At 48.7% G+C, this 19,440-nt stretch overlaps 1 protein-coding gene across 5 annotated transcripts in view; it reads left to right on the top strand.

Annotated features, from left to right (window-relative positions):
* Klhl29 (kelch-like family member 29) overlaps window positions 1-19,440 on the top strand; it is a 304,127-nt gene that overhangs the window by 82,463 nt on the left and 202,224 nt on the right. For 4 of the 5 annotated variants that reach the window (NM_001106713.3, XM_087552530.1, XM_087552531.1 and 1 more), the window contains exon 2: window positions 187-294. The exons of the other annotated variant lie outside the window; for it this stretch is intronic. Coding sequence is in view for 2 of the 4 variants with exons in the window: in XM_087552530.1 (XP_087408656.1) it covers window positions 187-294 (108 nt within the window). In the remaining 2 variants the exon portion in view is untranslated. The remainder of the gene's footprint in view (window positions 1-186; window positions 295-19,440) is intronic. 5 annotated transcript variants of the gene reach the window in all.

Here is a 19,440-nt window from a genome sequence, read left to right as displayed (position 1 = left end):
GTACTCTTGTTCAAGAGCGTCCACAGGAGGAGGGGTCAGCATCATGGAAAAACTTGAGGTAGAGACAAGCATCCATTAAGGGTGTATGGGGGGATCATCTATGAACTCAAAGTTGATAGTTCACAAAAAAATGATAGTTGTTCCCCACCCCAACCCCATTCTTTTCCCCTCTCTCTCCCTCTCCAGACTGTCTGGCTTCCCCACTATGCCCATGCTTTGCTAAGTGCTGGTGGCCGTCGAAGTTTTTGCATCCTGGGGACGAATCCTGAGCTTACCAGAGACGGACGGCGCAAGGTAAGTCTCTGCTTAACCATTCTGGGATGAGAGAGCCATCTCACGTGGACAAAGCCGGGTGTCTGTCCTCATGCTGAAGGGCTGGGGAAGAGGGCAATGGAACTGTTCACTTACTTAACGGTCGATGAGGGTTTTACCATGAATCACAGGTGCCCAGGGCTCCCTCAGCCATCTTGGCCTCAACCAGATCTTGAGTGTCTGGTAGGGAGAAAGATCTGGAGGTGACCAGCAGCTACATGACCTTAAAAAACCAAAAACTGTTCCTCTTCTGGTTGGAAAAGTTCAACTCTTACAGTTCAGTTTTTTTGTTACTAAAATGTATTATTAGGCATCATGAAAATATTGTGTTTTGAGAGATCATCTCTAAGAGCTGAGGGCAGCTCATTGGCAGAAGGAAGTCTTAGAATACACAAGGCCCCAAATTCAACCTCCAACACCAAAAATCCATACATGTATCTGTGTACATAGTCATATAGAGAAAAACCTAAAGTCATATAAATGATACAATTGTATTTTATGGAGAGTAACATTTTGCTGTCTCTTTTTTTCTCATGTACATACATAAAATGTGCACATATGTCTGCGTGTCCACATACATGGAATCACCCCGTACCCACTACTACTTAGTGTTTTGACTCAAGAGTATGTTAAAATAGCATTTTATCTCAGGGATCAGAAATCTATATCACTTATTAAAGCTTCTTATGCTAGGGATATAATAATTGAGTATATATACACATATTACATATACATTGCCTACTTAATGCCCTAGAAATAGACTTCTAAGATATTTTGAACCAACTACTGGAGCAGCACCACAAAATACATTTCTGAGAACATACTTTGCATAGCATTTATGTCCTGATGTTAAATTTAGAGAGATCTGTCCTGACATTTAGATTCAGGACTGTCAATCCAGGTGTTGTGTGTGTGTAGGGGTGGGGGGTGACCTACCTGACGAGAGCATGGATCTTACGCAAAGCAACTTCAGCTTTGTTCTTTCAGCTTCAAACAAGCCAGCAAAGGGAGCCAGTAATGGAGCCTGCAACTGGACTTGCCCACACTCACACATCTGCTACCACTAAAGGGGAAGACCCTAGCCTGCAATGAAGGAGGATGAGGGTGGGGTGGGAGTGAAGGGCTTCAGGATAGCTAAGGCTCACCTGAACTAGCCTCATGTTCTTGGGCACCTCTGACCTTACAGCATCTGCCTAGGATTAGCAGATACTCTGCGCTTACCTTCAAGCATCAGGCTAGCAAGGGTTCCTTCCCCGGCAAGATTCTCTGTTGGTCAGTGACTGTTGGTCCGTTGCCTTGGAACTCAGTGACAGTGTGATTGGAGATAATAGTCTGGGATTCATCACAGAGACAGATAAAAACATGTGTTTCTATGATCCCAGGTTACAGGTACCAGAGATGGCAATCAGGAAGTTAGAGGAAGCTACAGGCTGGGCCTGGATCAGATGCCACCATAAAGGTGCCCACCATCCAACTATGCCTCCAGCAGTTGCCTCCTAGTAATGTAGAAGGCATAGCACAGAGAAGAACTGATGGGCTCCTGACCCAGAGAGCTGGTAGACTGTTGCCATGAATCTAATACAACCTCTGACTTGGATTTGGGGTGGAGGGACTGTCTGGTCTATAGTCCTAGACCTCGGGGGATGTTTTGCTCATGTGGCTGTTAGGTCAGTGGAGTGTGGGGTTTGGGAACCATCTCCTTCCCAGCAAACAGAAGGATAAGAAATAAATTTGGAGGTACACTTCACCATAGGACAGATTTCATTGGGTTATTCTGCACTGTTCGTGTGCCAGGAAAGAGGTGATTGAGGAGGCCCTGGAGTAGTGATTTTGGTTCCTTAAATGATTGCCCTTAGCTTGGTTCTTCTTATACACTGTTGCCATTACAGGTTGGCATGGAACTTGGATTTTCCCCAACTTTGGGCAAACATGAATAGATTTGGGATGGGGATGGAGGTTGATCTGACAGTTCTTGCTAGGCCTACCAGATAGAGTCCACTTTTGAGGGCTTTAGTGTCTGCATGCCCCAGACTGATATCCCTGTAGTGGGTATTTATCTGGCCTACCATTAGTCCGTTCTGAAGGGTAGGAACCGTGTCGATTGCCATTCTGAAATTTATGTCTTTCCACATCTCGCCAACACCAACTCTGCCCACTAGCCAGGACTGTCCCTCTGAGTACCCACCATATATGGGCCCAGAACCGCATATGTTCTTTATTCCTGATCATAATACTCGCTCATACTCCCGAAGATAGGAGACGATGAAGCTCAGTGTGGCCCCTGTTGACCGGCAGAAGCATCTCTGAACCAGTTTACTGAGTCCTGTTACAAAGCAGGCCAGTTCAGGAGCAATGTGAGGAGAGCGGCTGCCTGACCTCTGAAGTCAGATGGAAATTACCCAAGTAAGAGTAAAAAGTCCCAGGAATGGTGACAGAGGAATCTGCCCTCTGTGCTGGAGAGCTGGAGAATCAAGGATGTGCAGAACTGAAGACTAGGTTAAGAGTGGTAGGAACAGACCTCTGAGCTCTGGAGCGGTTGGAAAGCCAAAGCCAGTCTCCTTGGCACTGAGAACACCCTGTACCTCTGTCACTGAGGCTGTGCAACCACCCCATACAGTCAGTCCTTTCCCCAACCAGTAAAATCCCCGCATATCCTATACCTTCAAGGTCACAACCCCTGCCTGGGTGAGTGGAAGCTGTCCACGTGCGGGCTCTGGGTGTCCATACTTACTACAGTTCACATCTCCTGAGTTGATTGTGTAGATGCCCTCTGACCAAGCTCGGTCCTCTGCCAGCCTCCACTCCCCACTTAGGTGAGCCTTGTTTCCCTGAGGTCCCCGGTTCTTCCTCTCCTGTTCTGACTCCTTACCCAGCTCTGTTAGACCTCTGTGGTCCCTACCTCAAGGATGGGCCATGAAGACATCCCAGTACTGCTCTGGCCACCATATATGCTCAGTCATTCCCGCTTGCTTTTGCTGTCTTTCCTGGCCCATCCTGGGGACCTCCATAGCCCATATCCTCCACTAAATATCTGAGTGCTCAGTTCCTTGAGAAAGCAATGTGCCCATGGCCACCATCTGAACACAGTTCCTTACTGAGGCCTTGACCCTGGCTGGAGTGCTCTTGCCCATTATCTTTCTAGGACCCTCTATGTGTTTCCATCAAGTTTGCCCAAGACTTTAGTGGCTTCCGTCTTATCTTTATAGAGTCACACAACCTTGCCCTCCTTTGCTGTGTGAACTGAAAATCTCTGGCTCTTCATCTTCCTAAGGCAGTGGTTCTCAACCTTTCTAGTGCTGAGACTTTAATACAGTCCCTCGTGTCGTAGTGATCCCCAGCCATAAAATTATTTTTGTTACTACTTCATAACTACAGCTTGCTGTATTATGAATCATACTGTGAATATCTGACATACAGGATATCTGATAAGGACCCCCACTCAAAAGGGTCAAACCCACAGGTTGAGAACCAATGCCCTAAGGCTTCCTCCCAGTTCTCCATCTCTCTAGTATTCACTGTTCTTTTCTGCCTTACCTGTGCCTTGGTCTTGACCCTCAGCTGGGTCCTTTGTCTCTATTTATGTTACATTCCAGAGTCCTTCTTGAATTAAACCTATCTAAAATAAAGTAACTTTGCTCCTGTTTTCCGTGCCCTTACCAGGGGATTCCTTGGCACTCCGCATTCCCTGGCTACGTCTGTATCCTCTGTTTTGGGAGGGGGGGGTGTCTCATCTTCCTGCTCTGACCATTAGCTTCCAGAGAGCAGGGTCTATCCTCTTCTCTCGTCTCAGAACAGGGCTGAGTCAATACAGAACGGTATAATATCATGTTCTGCCAGATACTGCAAACCTTATCCTAGATGGAGAGGACTCTGGAACTGGAGACCGTCCACTAACGGTGCACTGTAGCAGTAACCGTGAGAGCCATCTCTCAGAATGAGACTAACTCTGAACTCCTCTGAGGAGACGGAGGGAAGATGAGGGGAGACTAGGGGGGGCAATGATACTGGGGAAACTAAGGAGATACTGTGAGGGGACACAGAGGGAAGGGGTCAGTTATGCCACCTGACCAGTGGGCCCAGCCTCTGGGAACAGGGTCATGACCCAGACATCTTTACCAGAGGCCTGGGCCTGTCCACCAAGAATTCTAATTGAATTGCTCTTACTACATGGTATCTAGCTTGAGTTGCTGCTTCCAGTTGAAAATGCCAGCAAATACCTGGGCCATCAGAAGGCAGGAGATATCCAGGGAGCTCAGAGCCTGTATGTGCATAGTAATTCCATTTAGCTGGTGACAGCTTGGGTGAAAGAACACCCCAGTTCCTTCTGTCTTCAAAACCTCGTTTGTCACCTAGGCTAGAAATAGCTTCTCTGAAAACCCCAGAGTTTGTTTTTGTGTCAAAGTTTGACTTTCTAAGTGGCCTTCCTTAGCTTGTGGGCATCCTCCCTGGTAGCCAAGACTGCTGGGAAGAGTTGAGAATTTGTCGTCTTTGTGAAGACAGCCAAGGGTAAAGCATAGAGGCTACTCTCAGCCCGGACTCTGTGCGGCGCTTAGAGTGGAACACCTTTCAAAAAAGAAAAGCAAGAGGCTCATAACGGTCTTGCCAGCCCTGCTCTCGTAAAGGACCACGCGTGTGTTTTTGAGTGACCATGCTCCTGTGAATCCTTATCCATGATAGACAATCTCACTGACCCACAATTAAAAACTGTTCAAAAGTACTTTTAATCCGTTCTGTTGATATACGCCTCTAAGCCTGGTACTAAGGTAGCAGAGAAAAGTGGATCTTGATTTGGAAGTCAGCCTGGGCTGCACATTGAGATACTGTCTCATTAAAACAAGTAGAATATTCCTTTAAACTTTTATCATCCTGGATTTCTCTCCGCTCGCTCCCTCCACCATGACCGCTGCCAGAAGCAGTGGGGGTGGGGGGGCAGTGCAAACTCAGCACACTGTGAAGCAAGAGGTTTCTGTAGTGCTCACTCCCTCATTCCTTGAAGCACTTATTGGCAGCCACCCTATGTATTATGTCACATCTGCTATCCAGAGAGCTTCGACCAATGCTCTGCCCTTAACACGCTTTCCTGCAGGGAGACCAGCATCCAAACACACACAGTGATAACATATGAAGGGTGCAGCAGGAATTTACCCTAAGTGCTTTGGGAGAACATGCTTAACAAATGTCTCTTATGCAATTTCTATCAGGCCAGGTACCACCACACCAAGAACTGGGAATATTGCAGTAACCGTATGAGAAGAATCCCCAACCCAACGCTTCTGTTGGAAACAGAAGTGCCATCCGTGCCTGCAGACCCTGCGGCTTGCTTCTGGATCCTCCTCCAATCTAGGCCACTTGGAAGCTCACCCGTTCGTTACAGCTGCTAATCGGTATTTTTACTCACACTTTCAGGCAAGCTGGATGCGAGAGGATGGAGATATTTAAGCCTCATTCACAGAGCTGAAGCTTGCCTTCCCACCCGTGTGAGACCGAAGCAGCCTAGCAACCCTCATGGGCCCCTTCCTTTGATTTGTAGCAACTCATTTAGATAAAGGCATCTGGATTGTAAGGTAGCAGCAACAAAAAGAAATCATTAAAGCACATTTCTGCTTTTACACAGTAAACTTAATAACAGCACAGAGGTAGCAATTAATCCACCCCCGCCCCCTTCCCCAGGTACCCAGGCAGATGCTGACCATGGGAAATAAAATCAGAACACACAGAGTCTTCAGAAGCCCTCTTCTGGGGCTCCGTGCTCCGCTGTGTGCATGAGGCAGCCCAGTTGAAGCTGGAGCCCCGCCTTCCCATTAGCACGTAGAGTGGTACCCTGCCTCTCCATCCCAGAATAAATTGTGTGATTATTTATTTAACACCAGTTCTGAGGCTTTCTAACATGCATTGGGAGTTCTCTGCCATCTTTCGTAGGCACGCGCCTAGGTGCAGCCGCTGACACATTTGGATCCAACGAGAGTACTCTGCTCCGTGCCAGCCAGTGATGGACTTTGTTCCTTTCTTGACTGCCGGGCTAATGTACTCCTTGGAGCACTTTGTCCTCTTAAACCTAAATGTCTCATCTTCCCTAGCACTGTGCTTCTGTGAGAACTCTCTCCTCTACTGAAGCCCTGAGGCTGGGACACTCCCATCACCCACTCAGCCAGGGCTCCTCTCAGTGCCACTTTGGGTCTTCTACTCTTTCCTGTGTATCTGGTTCCTCATCTAGCTCATGGCCTCCTCTAGCATGTGAGGGAGCCCTGCAGAGCCCACACACCAGGAACTGCTGACTGAGTACACACACACTCACCAGTACTGGGCCCTGGTCCCACCCCATCATAGGACCCTCCTGAGGACAGTGGCTGGAACTCCCATCTCCAGGACACTCCCTGAGGTGTGTTACAAAGAGAACTTGGAAATGTGGTTTATGGTTTGGGAGTCAGGACGATCTCTCCACACTTGGCTGTAACCAGACCCTTGGTAAACCATCTCACGTTCAAGCCACACTTAGAAATGTGCAAACAATAACCGTGCATTCCATCCATGACTAGACACATTTCTAGCAAGCCGCAGAGGTTCAAATCGTAGTTGCCAGCGTCCAGACCGCCCGGATTCAAATACCAGCATTGCTTCCTTCCCGGCCTCGCTAACTCCAGCTGCAAATAAGTGTTCTGGAAATGTTTTTTGTATAAAGTAGTATCAGGAAGAGTGCCTAAAGTGTGGTACCATGTAGACATTTACTATTAGTCTAAAGGGCAAGGGTCCCAGCAGGGAACGGGAACCTAACTCCTGCTCTCCTCGGGACCAAACATACCTTCAGAGATGTCCTGGCTGTGCCTATCCACAGGCCTTCACTAGTCCGTCATTCTGCTACCGTGGCTTACTGCACACACCAGTGAGCAGGTGGCCTCGGTGTCTAGGAGGTGAGAGTGGCCCACCTCCACACAGAAGCATCCCAGACAGCCTCCAAAGTGTACCCAGCTCCATTTCCCATGGACACACACCCCCTTTGAACTGATTGGAGCCTGTTTTCTTTACCTATGTCATAGGGGTTGGGGGAGGGTTCACTGTAGATCCCCAAGGGCCTGTCAGGCCTGTCCCCAGGAGTGGCGCTGGCTATGTCCCCATGAGAGCTTCTGGGACTCCACCACAATTAGCACTGTAGCTTTAGAAGACGTGTCAGAATGTCCTTGGGGCATCTCTCATTAACAATTATGAAGTCATTATCTGGCAAATAATTCATAACCCGGGAGATGGAATAAACTGCCAATAAACAATAATCCATTTAAATGAGGCTCGGCAGGGTGAGGGTGTGGCCACAAGGAAGTTCTGAAGGGCAGTTCCCCACTCACCCTCCAATGTAGTTTGCCTGACCCTAAGAGCCCTGGGAGAGGAGGCCTGGCCTCTTCTCTGAAATCACACTTTGCCACCCATCCAAAGGTGTTGCCTGGCCCTGAGCTCAGCAATCTGTGGTACAAAGTGCTTTCTGTGTTTGCCCCTGAGTCCCACCCCATTGTCACCCTACCCCCGCCTTGTACATGTCAGTAATGCCGTTAATGCCGCACTCTTTACAGAGCAATGAATTTGGGTCAGGGCGAGCTGTTGTGTAACTTGCCACAGTCGCTGTGTTAGAACCCTGGGTCTGGAATCCAAGTTCCTCTGACATGAGAGCTGTCAGGATTGGCTAGTACCCCACTCCCTTCTAGGACTCTCTCATCACTTGTCTCTGGGTGACCTGTGACTCCCCATTACAGCAGTGAGCATGGAAGGCTCATGTCCTCCTCCAGTCCTCTAACTGGGTTGGACCTCAAGGGTACCCGCAGAGACCAACCCGCCTGGATTCGTAATTATGTAGTTAGGAATCTTAGTGGTATTTGAAGGCCAAACTATGGGCACCCGCGAGACAACAGATTTCTTCAGGACACTAAGCCTGGAGAAAGTCCATCTTCTAACAGTTCTTATCAGTTTCCACCCACCAGGGCTGAGACTGCAGCCTCTGGCTGTGCACAGAACCCGCTACCTTAGTGTACCGTCTACCATAGTTCTGGCTGTGAGTTGGTGATTAAGAGCAAGTCAGCTCTGTTTAAAGTTCCCCTCTCCTGCCTGGTCCATCATCCTACCCACAGAGCTGGTTCCACCCTCTATCCGCAGGGCCACTTCAGGAATCTGCCAGAGACTCTCGGGGCTCCAACCTCACTGCTAAGAGACTCCATCCTTCCTTCTCCTGAATAGTGGCAGAGCAGACAGCATCCTTCCAAAGGCCTGGATTTGTGAAACATCCTCTCCAGGCTTCTCAAGCAACTGGAGTCTTGAGCTGTAATTGTCATACATCTGGAATGCTGTACAGACCTCTGTGGTCAGGCTCTGTGGTAAAGGCGGCCACAGTGGTTTTTAGACGTGCTTATTTCTCCATAGCCACACTAACCAGCCCCAGTGTGGCCTTTTAACCTCTCCTCCTGCAGCCAGCAGGGTGGTCAGGCAAATGAGGGCATGAAGGCAGGCAAATGGGTCACTGGCTTCTTTCTAGAAGAGCTTAGAGCAGCCGGAGCCCTCATCCCCATCCCCTCACCCCTACCTCTGAACTGTGTTGCCTCTTGGGAGGCACTGGCCCTGACTTAATTAATGGTTAGGCTACCACCGTGGCATATTCTCTGCTTGGTGCCGAGCCCATTACTTTCAGGCTTGAGAGTCGGCTCTTCTACCTAGACATCCATCTTTGACCTCTCCATGGCCAATTCAAATCGCCTGCAATTTCCCACAATGAGTATCCTAGAAGGGAAGTTGCTACCTTCATTCCTGGGGCCTGGAAAGGCTGGACCCAGCCCCTTAGCCATGTATGTGCATGAAGCACCAACCCCTCCCCCACATATCCCATGCTTAGTTCTAGAAAAGATTCAGGGGACACAGAGGGACCTATTAAGGCATCATAAATCAAAACAGGAGTGAGAACAGGCATAGGGTAACCTGTGGAGCCAAGATTGTCACCTATGTCAATATAGACATAGATACTGTGAGATATATATATATATATGTGTGTGTGTGTATATATATATATGTGTGTGTGTATGTATATGTATATATACACATATATATTGATATACCCCACATATGGACTATAGACTGTCACAAACCTGCCTCCAGGCCTGCAATCCTGGTGATGAATGTGAAACCTTCTACCTGTTTTTTGCCATACAGGAGAGAGAGTGTACGTACAAAAATGAATGCTCAGAGGCTTGCTGTAGATGAGTAGTACTCCCCGCTCCTTCTCAAGCTTGGATGGTCCCGTGGAAGCTGGGGAGTTGTTGTCACTCCAGCCCACTGAACTGGGTCTTTGTGTGCTTTGGCTGTGGATAGATGGATGGGGAAGGCAACTGTGTTGCAGGTAGGGGCAAGGATGAGGTTTAATCCCAGTAAAGTGAATGAGAGAAACTAGCTTGTATCGCAAGGCAGAGAGCATGGCTTCTCTATGGGATACAGCAGAGAGGAAATCCTGACAGCCCCAGGGACTGATGCTCAGTGTCAAGACATGTTCACATACATGTCTTCCGTTCTCAGTGAGGGATCCTCTGGGCTGCTAAGTGGTGTTCCTGGAGAAGCATACTCAGAGGTCAACCCTCCTCTCCCTCCCCCTCCTTCTACAGCAAGCCCTGGGGATGGATTGTCTCTGACACTAAAGCCTCTGCCCAGAGATCTCCAGGGAAGGAAATTCCATCAGCTCCCAAAGACCCGTTCCAGTGGCTCCTGCAGGCTTTTCTTCTATCTGACCTAAATCTCCCTTGCTGCAATTTAAGCCCATTTTCCCTTGTTTTGTTTTGAGTGGGAATAGAGAACAGCTAGTCCCCAGATGCCTTGGAAGGCCGGGTGAATTAGGAGCTCTACTCTATCTCCTGCCACACTCAAGTGTGTTCAGAATCCCGTTGAATCAGTCTCTGTGGCTTGTCCAGAGAGAACAGCCCTCACAGCAACGACAAGGTCTCATCCTAGTGGGGTGCAGGGAGTGAGGGAGTGAGCGTAGCAAATGCCAAGGTGCCCACAAGCAAGGGTGTGGTTCCTGTGGGGCCAGGAAGACAGGCATGTGACCAGAGCGGGATGCTTGAAAGCTGAGTCTGCTTGAGCCTCCAGGTCCTCCTCAGGAGGATGTGCTATATGGGTTGCCAAGTTCTAAAGACAGCAAGGCGTCACAAAGAGTTTGGTCAACTCCAGGTCACAGGCTAAGGTTTGAGAAAACAACCTTCTTGTTTGGAGTCCCCTCTACTCTAGTGCTTAGGTGGGCACTCCCAGATCTCCGCAGCTGATGAATATCCTAAGGTTTGCATTCACTTGATGAAGTCTGTGGAAAAGGGGTGCCTCAGGCGAGGAGATCAACGCGGATGTGTATTTCCTTTAGAGGTTTCTGCTGACCTCTTGGCTTCTTGGACCACTCGGTTTCTCTCTTGTCTTTTGTACTTTTTTTTTCTTTTAAACTTCTGGGAGTAACTAACATCCCCTTGTTTGGGCTAAAGATTAGCTATTTTGTAGGCCACTAGAGCCAGTTCCTGGAAGAGCTGGGTTCCTAGCGTGTTTGCGTGTTTGTCTATGCTGATCCGGAAGCGGTAGATCACATGCAGCAGCCATGTCTAAAAGGTAACAAGGATGAATAGCCCCGACAGCACTCAGGTAGCTCATAATGAATGCAAGAGAAGAATCTTTATTTTTCCCAGGCCAATGGAATCCAAACCTTCCTCCTCTACAGGAGGAACGGAGAGAAACCGAATCCTTTTTCCTTCATGGTTATCTTGCTGCAGTCCTGAGACATGAGCAAGGTCATTAGACTTTTTTTTCCATCGCTTGGTCAGAAGTGCCCCCCCCACAACTTGGCTTCAGTACAGTAGAGGAGGGGGGCATGCAGTCTGCATTGATTGAATTTAAATAATGGAATTGCCATTAATATCTTCCATAAAAGATGATTGATTCTGACTTGGATTTATGGGAAGTTGGGGCTTATGAAAATAAACAGAGTGGCAGTCGTTCAATACCAAGACTGGTTTATGCACCAGTTCCCCCTCAGGGCTGGTTAAAAGGATGGGCTCCCAGCCTAAGCCCCCCTATGCCAGCAGCTGGGTCATGAGTGTCCCTGCAGGCTTTGGAAGGCTGCCTAGGTTAATCCAGGAGACAGGCTGAGCTCTCCCCCCTCCCTCCTTCCTTCCATCAGCTCTGAGAGTGAAACTCTCTGACTTTGTTCCCAGGGATGGCAGCTTCTATCCCTGTCCTATGGAAGCCTGCTGCCCCCCTGTACGGCCGAGTATCCCTGGTGGCACAGAACATTTGCCCTGCTCCTTTTACCTGATGCACAGAGGCCCCAGGCCCTGTGACAGGTGGGTGCATGGGTAAGAGCATCTCCTGAGCTGTGTTTTCTAGAACCTGAGAGTTCATGACAGTATTGGCTTTTCCTCTGGGTGTTAGAAATCAGGCACTCCCCCAGCCTGCCCTCTACAACTCAGTGGCAGTAGTCAGGTCATCGCCAGCCATGAACACGTGTACTTTTTCAAAGCACCACCCCATCAGGACCCAGTCCTTTGCTCACTCACTCTCTTGTGCTCTCTCTCTCTCTCTCTCTCTCTCTCTCTCTCTCTCTCTCTCTCTCATGCTCCTACTCTGAGATGACCCTTTGGTCACCCCCACGCCCTGCAATGAAACTCTTTCGTGAACTCTGTTGTGTGCTGTGGTCATAATGGCATCCTTTGGCTCCAACTCTCCAAGCCACACTGCCACAAAACCCTAACAATAGGGGCTTCGGTGCTGCCTGGTGACCCAGAACGAGTTTAACAAGTTTTTCCAGTGATTTGCCTCCTGCTTGGGAAAAAGACCCCCAAGAAAGGAGTCAGGGACCCAGAGGAGCCTGGATGAGGGATGGATAGGGCTGGGGATTTCAATGCATTAAGTTTTCGAACCCCAGAGTCTAGGACTGGTGGCTTGCACAGGTGTTAGGCTCTCTGGTGCAGGCCATCAGCCCCTAATCCTCTTACTCTCAGGTGGCCCCTTTTATCCCTGCAGGTCTGGATTTCTTATCACTCTCTTCCAGCCTTCCAAGTACTATTGATCTCCTGTCCCTCACCTATAAACCACCGGCAACTCCCAAACCTGTCCCTAACTGCCTGCCCCACATGTCCATCCACTCGCCCCCCACCAAAGTGCCCTCTCAGTGCCATAGCCTTGCCTAGACTCACCTCTGTCCTGAAGCCCCCTTCCTACCAGGAATGTCATCATCACCTACTGAGACCCAGGTCACCTAGGCTTTCCCTCCCTGTGTCTCTATGCCACTCCCAGACTCTAGGCTCTCTCCTACCTACACCTTATGTCTCCTTCCTCTCTATTCTCTGCTGCTCTTGACTTTTCCCACAGGATTCTAGCCCAAGTAACCACTGAGCTCCCCAGCCTCTACCAGCTCATCCCGCTCACTGGCCCCGTCACACGGTTAGATTCCCTTATTCCCTGTAGGCAAAGGCAAACACGGATACTCGCTTCTATTGTGCTGAAAACACACCAGAGGGTCAGTGCTCCTAGCCTCTCATTTACCGTTTTCTCTGCTTAGAACTTTGCTTCTGCCACCCTCGTTAGCCACTGGCTACACTTCTAGGTGCGGGAGAGGAAAAGAAACGTTTGATAGCCTCCTCCAATACATATGACTAGGGACACCTGCCTTCCCCACCCCAGCCCATAAAGCAGCTTGAACGCACCCAGTACCAGCTCTTGGCTACAGGTCATATGGTCTCAGCAGACTGGAGCTGATATCAGAGTCAGAGGACTCCCCTCACTTCCTGGATTTAAGAAATGAGCTGTAACAATGGGGTCTCTGGAATGGAGATGGGGAGCTAAGGGTGCCCCTGTTTCAGTACTGAGAAGTTTCCATGCAGTTGCCCTCTTCCTTTTCTCAAAGGCACTGATCTTAGTCAACGTTGTGCCTCTCTGCTTTGGTCACCACAGCTACTGGCAAAATGCAGGCGCTCATATGTCCTGATGGGACTTTTGCCGTCCATAGAAATAGCATTAGATTCCGTCCGAGCACACAAACCAGAATGCAAGCCCGTCCCCCGCCCCTCTCATGTATTGTGTAACCTTGAAAAGCAAGTTCCTTCCACCTCTCTTTCCTCTGCCACGATGGAAACCGTCCAAGGCGTAATGGGCCATTCAACAAGATGTTCTCCAAGGGTCTTTTCTGCATCTCATGGCTCAGTCGTCCTGCCCTGCCATCTCCCCATAATGGCAGGAAATGCTGCACAAGTGTGGCACGAAGTTTGTCCCAACCTGGACCCACTAGCAGCGCTACCTCTTTACTGCCAGCCAAGCTCCCAGGTGGCCCCGGGCCAGGAGTTTTGCTGCCTCTGCCTCTTGGTGTGCCGTGGCTAGGCAGACCACAGTTTCCGTGCACCCCCGACGGCAGCCTTACCTAATGAGAGTGAGATGCTTACACATATTTTCATTTTAAAAAAATCGGCTATTAATTTGTCAGAATTATTCATATTTTACTGATGATATTTTCCATGTATCTAATCAAGGAGCTCATGAATAGAAATGAAACTATTTAAATACAGAGATGGTGTACATTGTAAGATCTTGTTTTCTCAAGCTGTTCATAATGCAGTGAATACATTTATTTCTTCTAAAAACAGGTTTTGCAGCCATCAAAAAAACATTTTTGAAATCCTTGTTTAAATACGACTCTATTCAAATATGCTAAATTAGCTCGAGCCGTGGACGGGAGCGGTGTGTGTGCACATGGGTGCACCCTTGTATGTGTCTGTGTGGCACCAGAAGCAAGTGCTTTGTCTTCCGGCCTTCTTGCTGAGGACTGGAGATTGTTCTCTGTTGAGAAAACTGAAAAGGAAGCACACATACACACACATACACACACACACACACACACACACACACATACACACACACATACATACACACACATACATACATACACACATACACACACACCACACACATACACACACACATACACACACACCACACATACACCACACACACACATACACACACATACATACACACACACATACACACACACATACACACACATACATACATACACACATACACACATACACACACACCACACACACACACACACATACACACACACACATACACACAAACACACACAATTCTGCATCAAATCTTAAGGACAGATAGATGGCAAAGTGGAGGTACAAATTGAAATTGGACTGAATAATATTCAGGATAATTATTTGCACAATGTAGACTTTTCGACGGCTCAGAATTCCAGCAGCACTTACCTACCTTGAAGGAGGGCTAGAATCATTAAACAAAGCCAGATATTAAATATACTACTGCTATCTCTCGAAACATTAGCAAGTAATGTAAAACACATGGCGTCTACTCAATGGAAAATCTGAGAATACAAATTATAATAGTTGTCTTAAAAGACCTCTGGGAAGCTTGAGCTAAATTGCTTAATTCCATTAATAACAAACTATTACTCTAGCTATTAGAGTAACATAAGGTAATAGAGATCATGTCGAGAGATTGTGCCGAGGCTTTCTTCACCTAGCACAAATTTATTCAGGGGCATTGATAGATTTTAATTGACTATGGCAACTGAATAGCAACAAAGGAAATTGAACGTCTTTTTGAAAAGCTCCACATTTTGTAGAAGCAACTAGCAACACCAAAATGAGGGTTTGGGGGAGCCCGGATAGGCGGGAAAGGATGTTGGGAACATCTGCTCCAGCTGTTCCTCCGAGAGAACGCCTTCTTGTGACCCTAAGGAGAAGCTGTGTGGCAACAGGCCCATCACCGCCAAGCTTCCCTTTCAGATCGGAGCACACCAACTCAAGCTGCTGGGAAGCAGGCGACTCCTCATGAATACCCCTTGGGCACTTTTCCAAGAGACAAGACTGAAGGGACCTGGGGGGTGGGGGGGAGCTGGGCTGCTGAGCTCTCTCTAGAGAATAGTACTTATCCTTCCTTAAAGCTTTGACAGTGGTGTCGATAGCCCCTCATAGCAGCCTACTGATAGAGTGGGTGACCCTCGTGGTACCCCGTAAGGCAGCAATGCAGTGAGTAGCACCTAGTGCTAATTCTGGGCCTAGAGGAGGGGCTTGTCACTCTAGATGCCCTCAGCTCCATCTACATGCATGTCTGTTTCCTGCTGGCTATCTCCATCCTGCCTCTAGGGAAGAGGGAGTGCCTGTTTGATCCCCTGAGGGGCTGGCCTCTTTCCTCACAGTCTCTAACCTCGGTTCCCGTGACTACAGGCCACTAGGCAACTGGGTCACTGTTGGAAACTCATTTTAAAGGAAACTGGAAGTTGTCCCTTAAGGGTGGTCACAGGAGGTCATAGGAATCCCCGGTCACACCTTGCTTTGCTATTACTGAGGCGGGCTCCTGGCCACTGCTGTCACTGGTCCTGAGGCCGGTGACAGGTCCTGCTGCTGAGGTGTAGGTTGGTCTTCTGTTGTCTACTGGATTTTTTCCTCGTTGCTTTTGGGAGCATCCTGAATGGCATCTCATGAAAAGCTGTCCAGTGTTATTCATCTCTACTGTGTCTCTGGACTTTCTTCCTCCAGTTCTCCATTGGTTCCAGCTCTGGAAATCTAGCTCAGGCTGCACCCCACCCCCCCTTGGTGGCCTCACACCTCCAGCCAGGCGGTAGCCCTTTTTCTACTGCATCAGAACCAGAGCTCTGGGGCGTGCCGCTCAGAAGCAGGCTCTGACTTGAGGACACCTACTCCATTGGCACCGATAGACTCTAATCCCACCATGCCTGCCGCACTCGCATGTGTTTGAAAACCTCCTTGGCAGGCAGGACCTCCTAATTTTTTTTCCACTTCTTGTGATTAGCGTTGCAGACTAATCCTAGCACCAGACTCAACACCAGCTGTTCTTCCCCCAAAGCTCGTTCTTACTTATAAACCAAATCCTGGAGCCGCTGCCCGTTTCCTGTGCCCAACTGCAGCCAGTCACCTATGGTGTGGACTCGGGTCAGTGCTCTTTCCGCCTGCATGCCTTCGCCGAGCCTGCCATGTCTTGGGGGTATAGGAGGGGCACACTCATTGCAAAGAGGGTGTTGGCTTCCCTCATATGCTAAGCTGCGTAGGGAAGCGAGAGTGATCTTAGCATTTGGAGTTTTGCTTCCCTGCATACCACAGACAAGTTTTACAAGACAGGACGCATTTTGAAATAGTATGTGCAACACTTAGACGCATTTTTCTAAAATAACAGTGATATGCACGGACACGAGCCCATCCTACCTCTGAATTTAAGACCCGGGACATCACTGGGTTGTTGAAATTACCAGTTTTCCTCCTCTCTTCCTTGCAGGTCCTCTTGAATTTGGAAATAGGGGTGAAAAAAAACTCCCCCAGCCCCCTACCTATGCACCATCCCCCTTCCCAAAGTATGGCAACAAACCTCCCTCCAAGTATCCATTAAGACTTGGGCTTTAGAGCAGCTGTGCTGTATAAGGAAACTAGGACAAGGCCAGGGAGCTCTCAGTGCTGTGCCTGTCTCTGGTATCCTCCCCTCTTTCCCTGGCGCTTCTGGGTAGAGATGGCTGCCTACTGAACACAGACAAGGGGGTTGTTGTTCCTGAACCCGCTCCCTGCACTGTCATATTCCTAGAAGACTGTCTCTCATACCCACCAAACCTGACAAACCAATCAGGGAGTGTGGCAGATGGGACTTTGGCCCTCCCAACGCTCCAGCATCAAGGAGAATTGTTGACTGTCAGGAATACTATACCCCCGTTGGAAGCACATGAAGTCAGCCCTGTAAACTGGGAAAAGGAAGTCACATTTTATATTTATTCTGTAACCGCATGCGAATCACGAGTTTCTCATATGGTAGAGGAGGGAAAATAAAACTGCAGGCCTTTTAAAATGACTTAATGTCCAGTCATAGTCACTCCTACCCAGAACTGTTTCTCTTGGTAGGGAACCCTGGCTCTTGTCAGGCCTGGTATCGTGGCTGAGCTGATTTCCTTCTTGGCAGCTGTGATCACTTGGACACAGGACGAAAGAGAATCTCTCCTTTTTCTGTCTGGCAGTCTACCCATGTTTTGCCTCTCCAGCACACTGCCCATTTGATCTACGATTCCTCCTTCCCTTACTTAGTGTTGAAGCTCTAATGCAGGGCCAGTGCAGGGATCCAGGGTTTCTTAGGACAGAGCAATCATCTGTCTCTTGAGCAATGCACATAGGCTCAAATAGACCTGAAAGCATTTGAGTGTACAGACTTATAGGAGGTAACCCCCAGACAGGGTTAACCTGTGGACCCAGCTTACAAAATAAATAGGGAACTTACTCTCTCTGCCAGGAGTCACGGGTACTGCACACACTTAGAAGAGGGGCTGGCACAAAGGACTAGGGTATCTGGGAAAGTCCCTGTGCCCCAGAGTGTCTTCCCCTGGGTCCTAAAGGTATAAAACCCTGAACTCCATGAGAAAGAGGAAAAATATAAGCTATCCCCAAAGAGAGGCTGGGTTGAGGCTGACATGTGTTCAGACATGAAGTAGACCTGAGCTGGTGTGCAGACTGGTGAAGGGTGGGAGCTTAGGCTACTGTAGAGATGCCCAGTTATAGGACACTGGCTGAGTAGTACTGGGGACAGATTGGGTCTTAAAGGGTGGGGAGCCAACTCAGGATTTTAGACTAGTATCTTAAGATTGTTCCGCAAATTTAAAGTATACCAGATGTTTTGATATGCTTGTGCGTAATGAGATGGGATACACGGATACCCTTTTGTGTACCCGATAAGAGCTGAGAATCCACATCCTTAGCAGACTTACAGTATAGGATTAGTAATCATGTGCTAGCATTGAACCAGCTCCTATGAATTCTCAGGGCCAATATGGGCCCCATAGACTCGTACACTTGAATGCTGAGTCGTCGGGAGTGGCACTATTAGAAAGGTTCACCATTAAGAAGAGTGGCCTTGTTTGAGAAGGTGTAGCCTTGTTGGAGGAAGAGTGTCACTGAGGTCTCCCTCCCTCCCTCCTCTTCCTCCTCCTCCTCTTCCTTCCCCTCTCTCTCTCTCTCTCTCTCTCTCTCTCTCTCTCTGTCTCTCTCTCTCTCTCTGTCTCTCTCTCTCTCTGTCTCCCTCCCTTTGTCTTTATCTAAGGCCCATAGGGCAGAGGGAAGCCCCTTAACTGGGGTGCAAAAATGGTTACGAAGTTGGGGAGCAAACTGGAAAGAGAACTTGACCCTGCTGTAGCCAGCGTCTAGATTTCTTCATGCTTTAGGCAAATCTAGAAAAAAAACAAATCAGGAACATTCTGGAACACGGCCCACCACAGCCCAGACCCCTTCAGCAGTTATGAGCTGTTCTATATCATGCTGCTAAATGCTACCAAAAGCTCTGGGTGTGCTTCGTGACTGGAGACGGGGGCTTGTGACTACTGCATTAGGCACAATAACCCTGGAAGGCCCAAGGCAGGGCCCTAGTGAGGATAAAGACGATAGACATCAGATCTTTCTGCTTGTCATTTACCACTGTTCAAAGTGACACAGCATACAGAGCCCTCAGAGGAATTTCCTGGAAAACGATGCTGAATGGACCATGCACAGGGCTCTGCCACCCAGCCTTTTCTACAGTGGCAGAGAGTCACATCAGACTTACATTAGGTCATGCCAGGTTTTCCCAAAAACCCTTCTCTCCTGCTGCATGAAGCTTCCTCTGCTGCGGCTGCCTGAGGAAAGCCGTTTTCATGGCTTTAATATTTGTGTTTTGAGGCACATGTGCTAAAGTTGTACCTGACTACCAACTTAGCATTTGGTTTCTGGCTGCTTGGTGTTTGCTCAGGCCTGGGGTGGTAGGATCTCTTGCAGCTAGCTAGACTGTGACATTAATGTTGGCTCCTCCCACTGCTCCCTTTCTTGGGGTGACTGGGAGGGACTTATAGGACCCATGACCACCACTCATGAGGAATTTGCAAACTGAAATATTTGGGGGGGGGCATAACTTTTTTCCATCTTTATTAAATTGGGTATTTCTTATTTACATTTCAAATGTTATTCCCTTTCCCGGTTTCCGGGCCAACATCCCCCCAACCCCTCCCACTCCCCTTCTATATGGGTGTCCCCCTCCCCACCTTGCCCCCATTACCGCCCTTCCCCCAAGAATCCCATTCACTGG

Source organism: Rattus norvegicus, chromosome 6 (genome assembly GCF_021556685.1).
Source record: "Rattus norvegicus strain SHRSP/BbbUtx chromosome 6, alternate assembly SHRSP_T2T, whole genome shotgun sequence".
NCBI classification, from domain to species: domain Eukaryota; kingdom Metazoa; phylum Chordata; class Mammalia; order Rodentia; family Muridae; genus Rattus; species Rattus norvegicus.
This window is presented reverse-complemented; position numbering and strand designations above follow the sequence as displayed.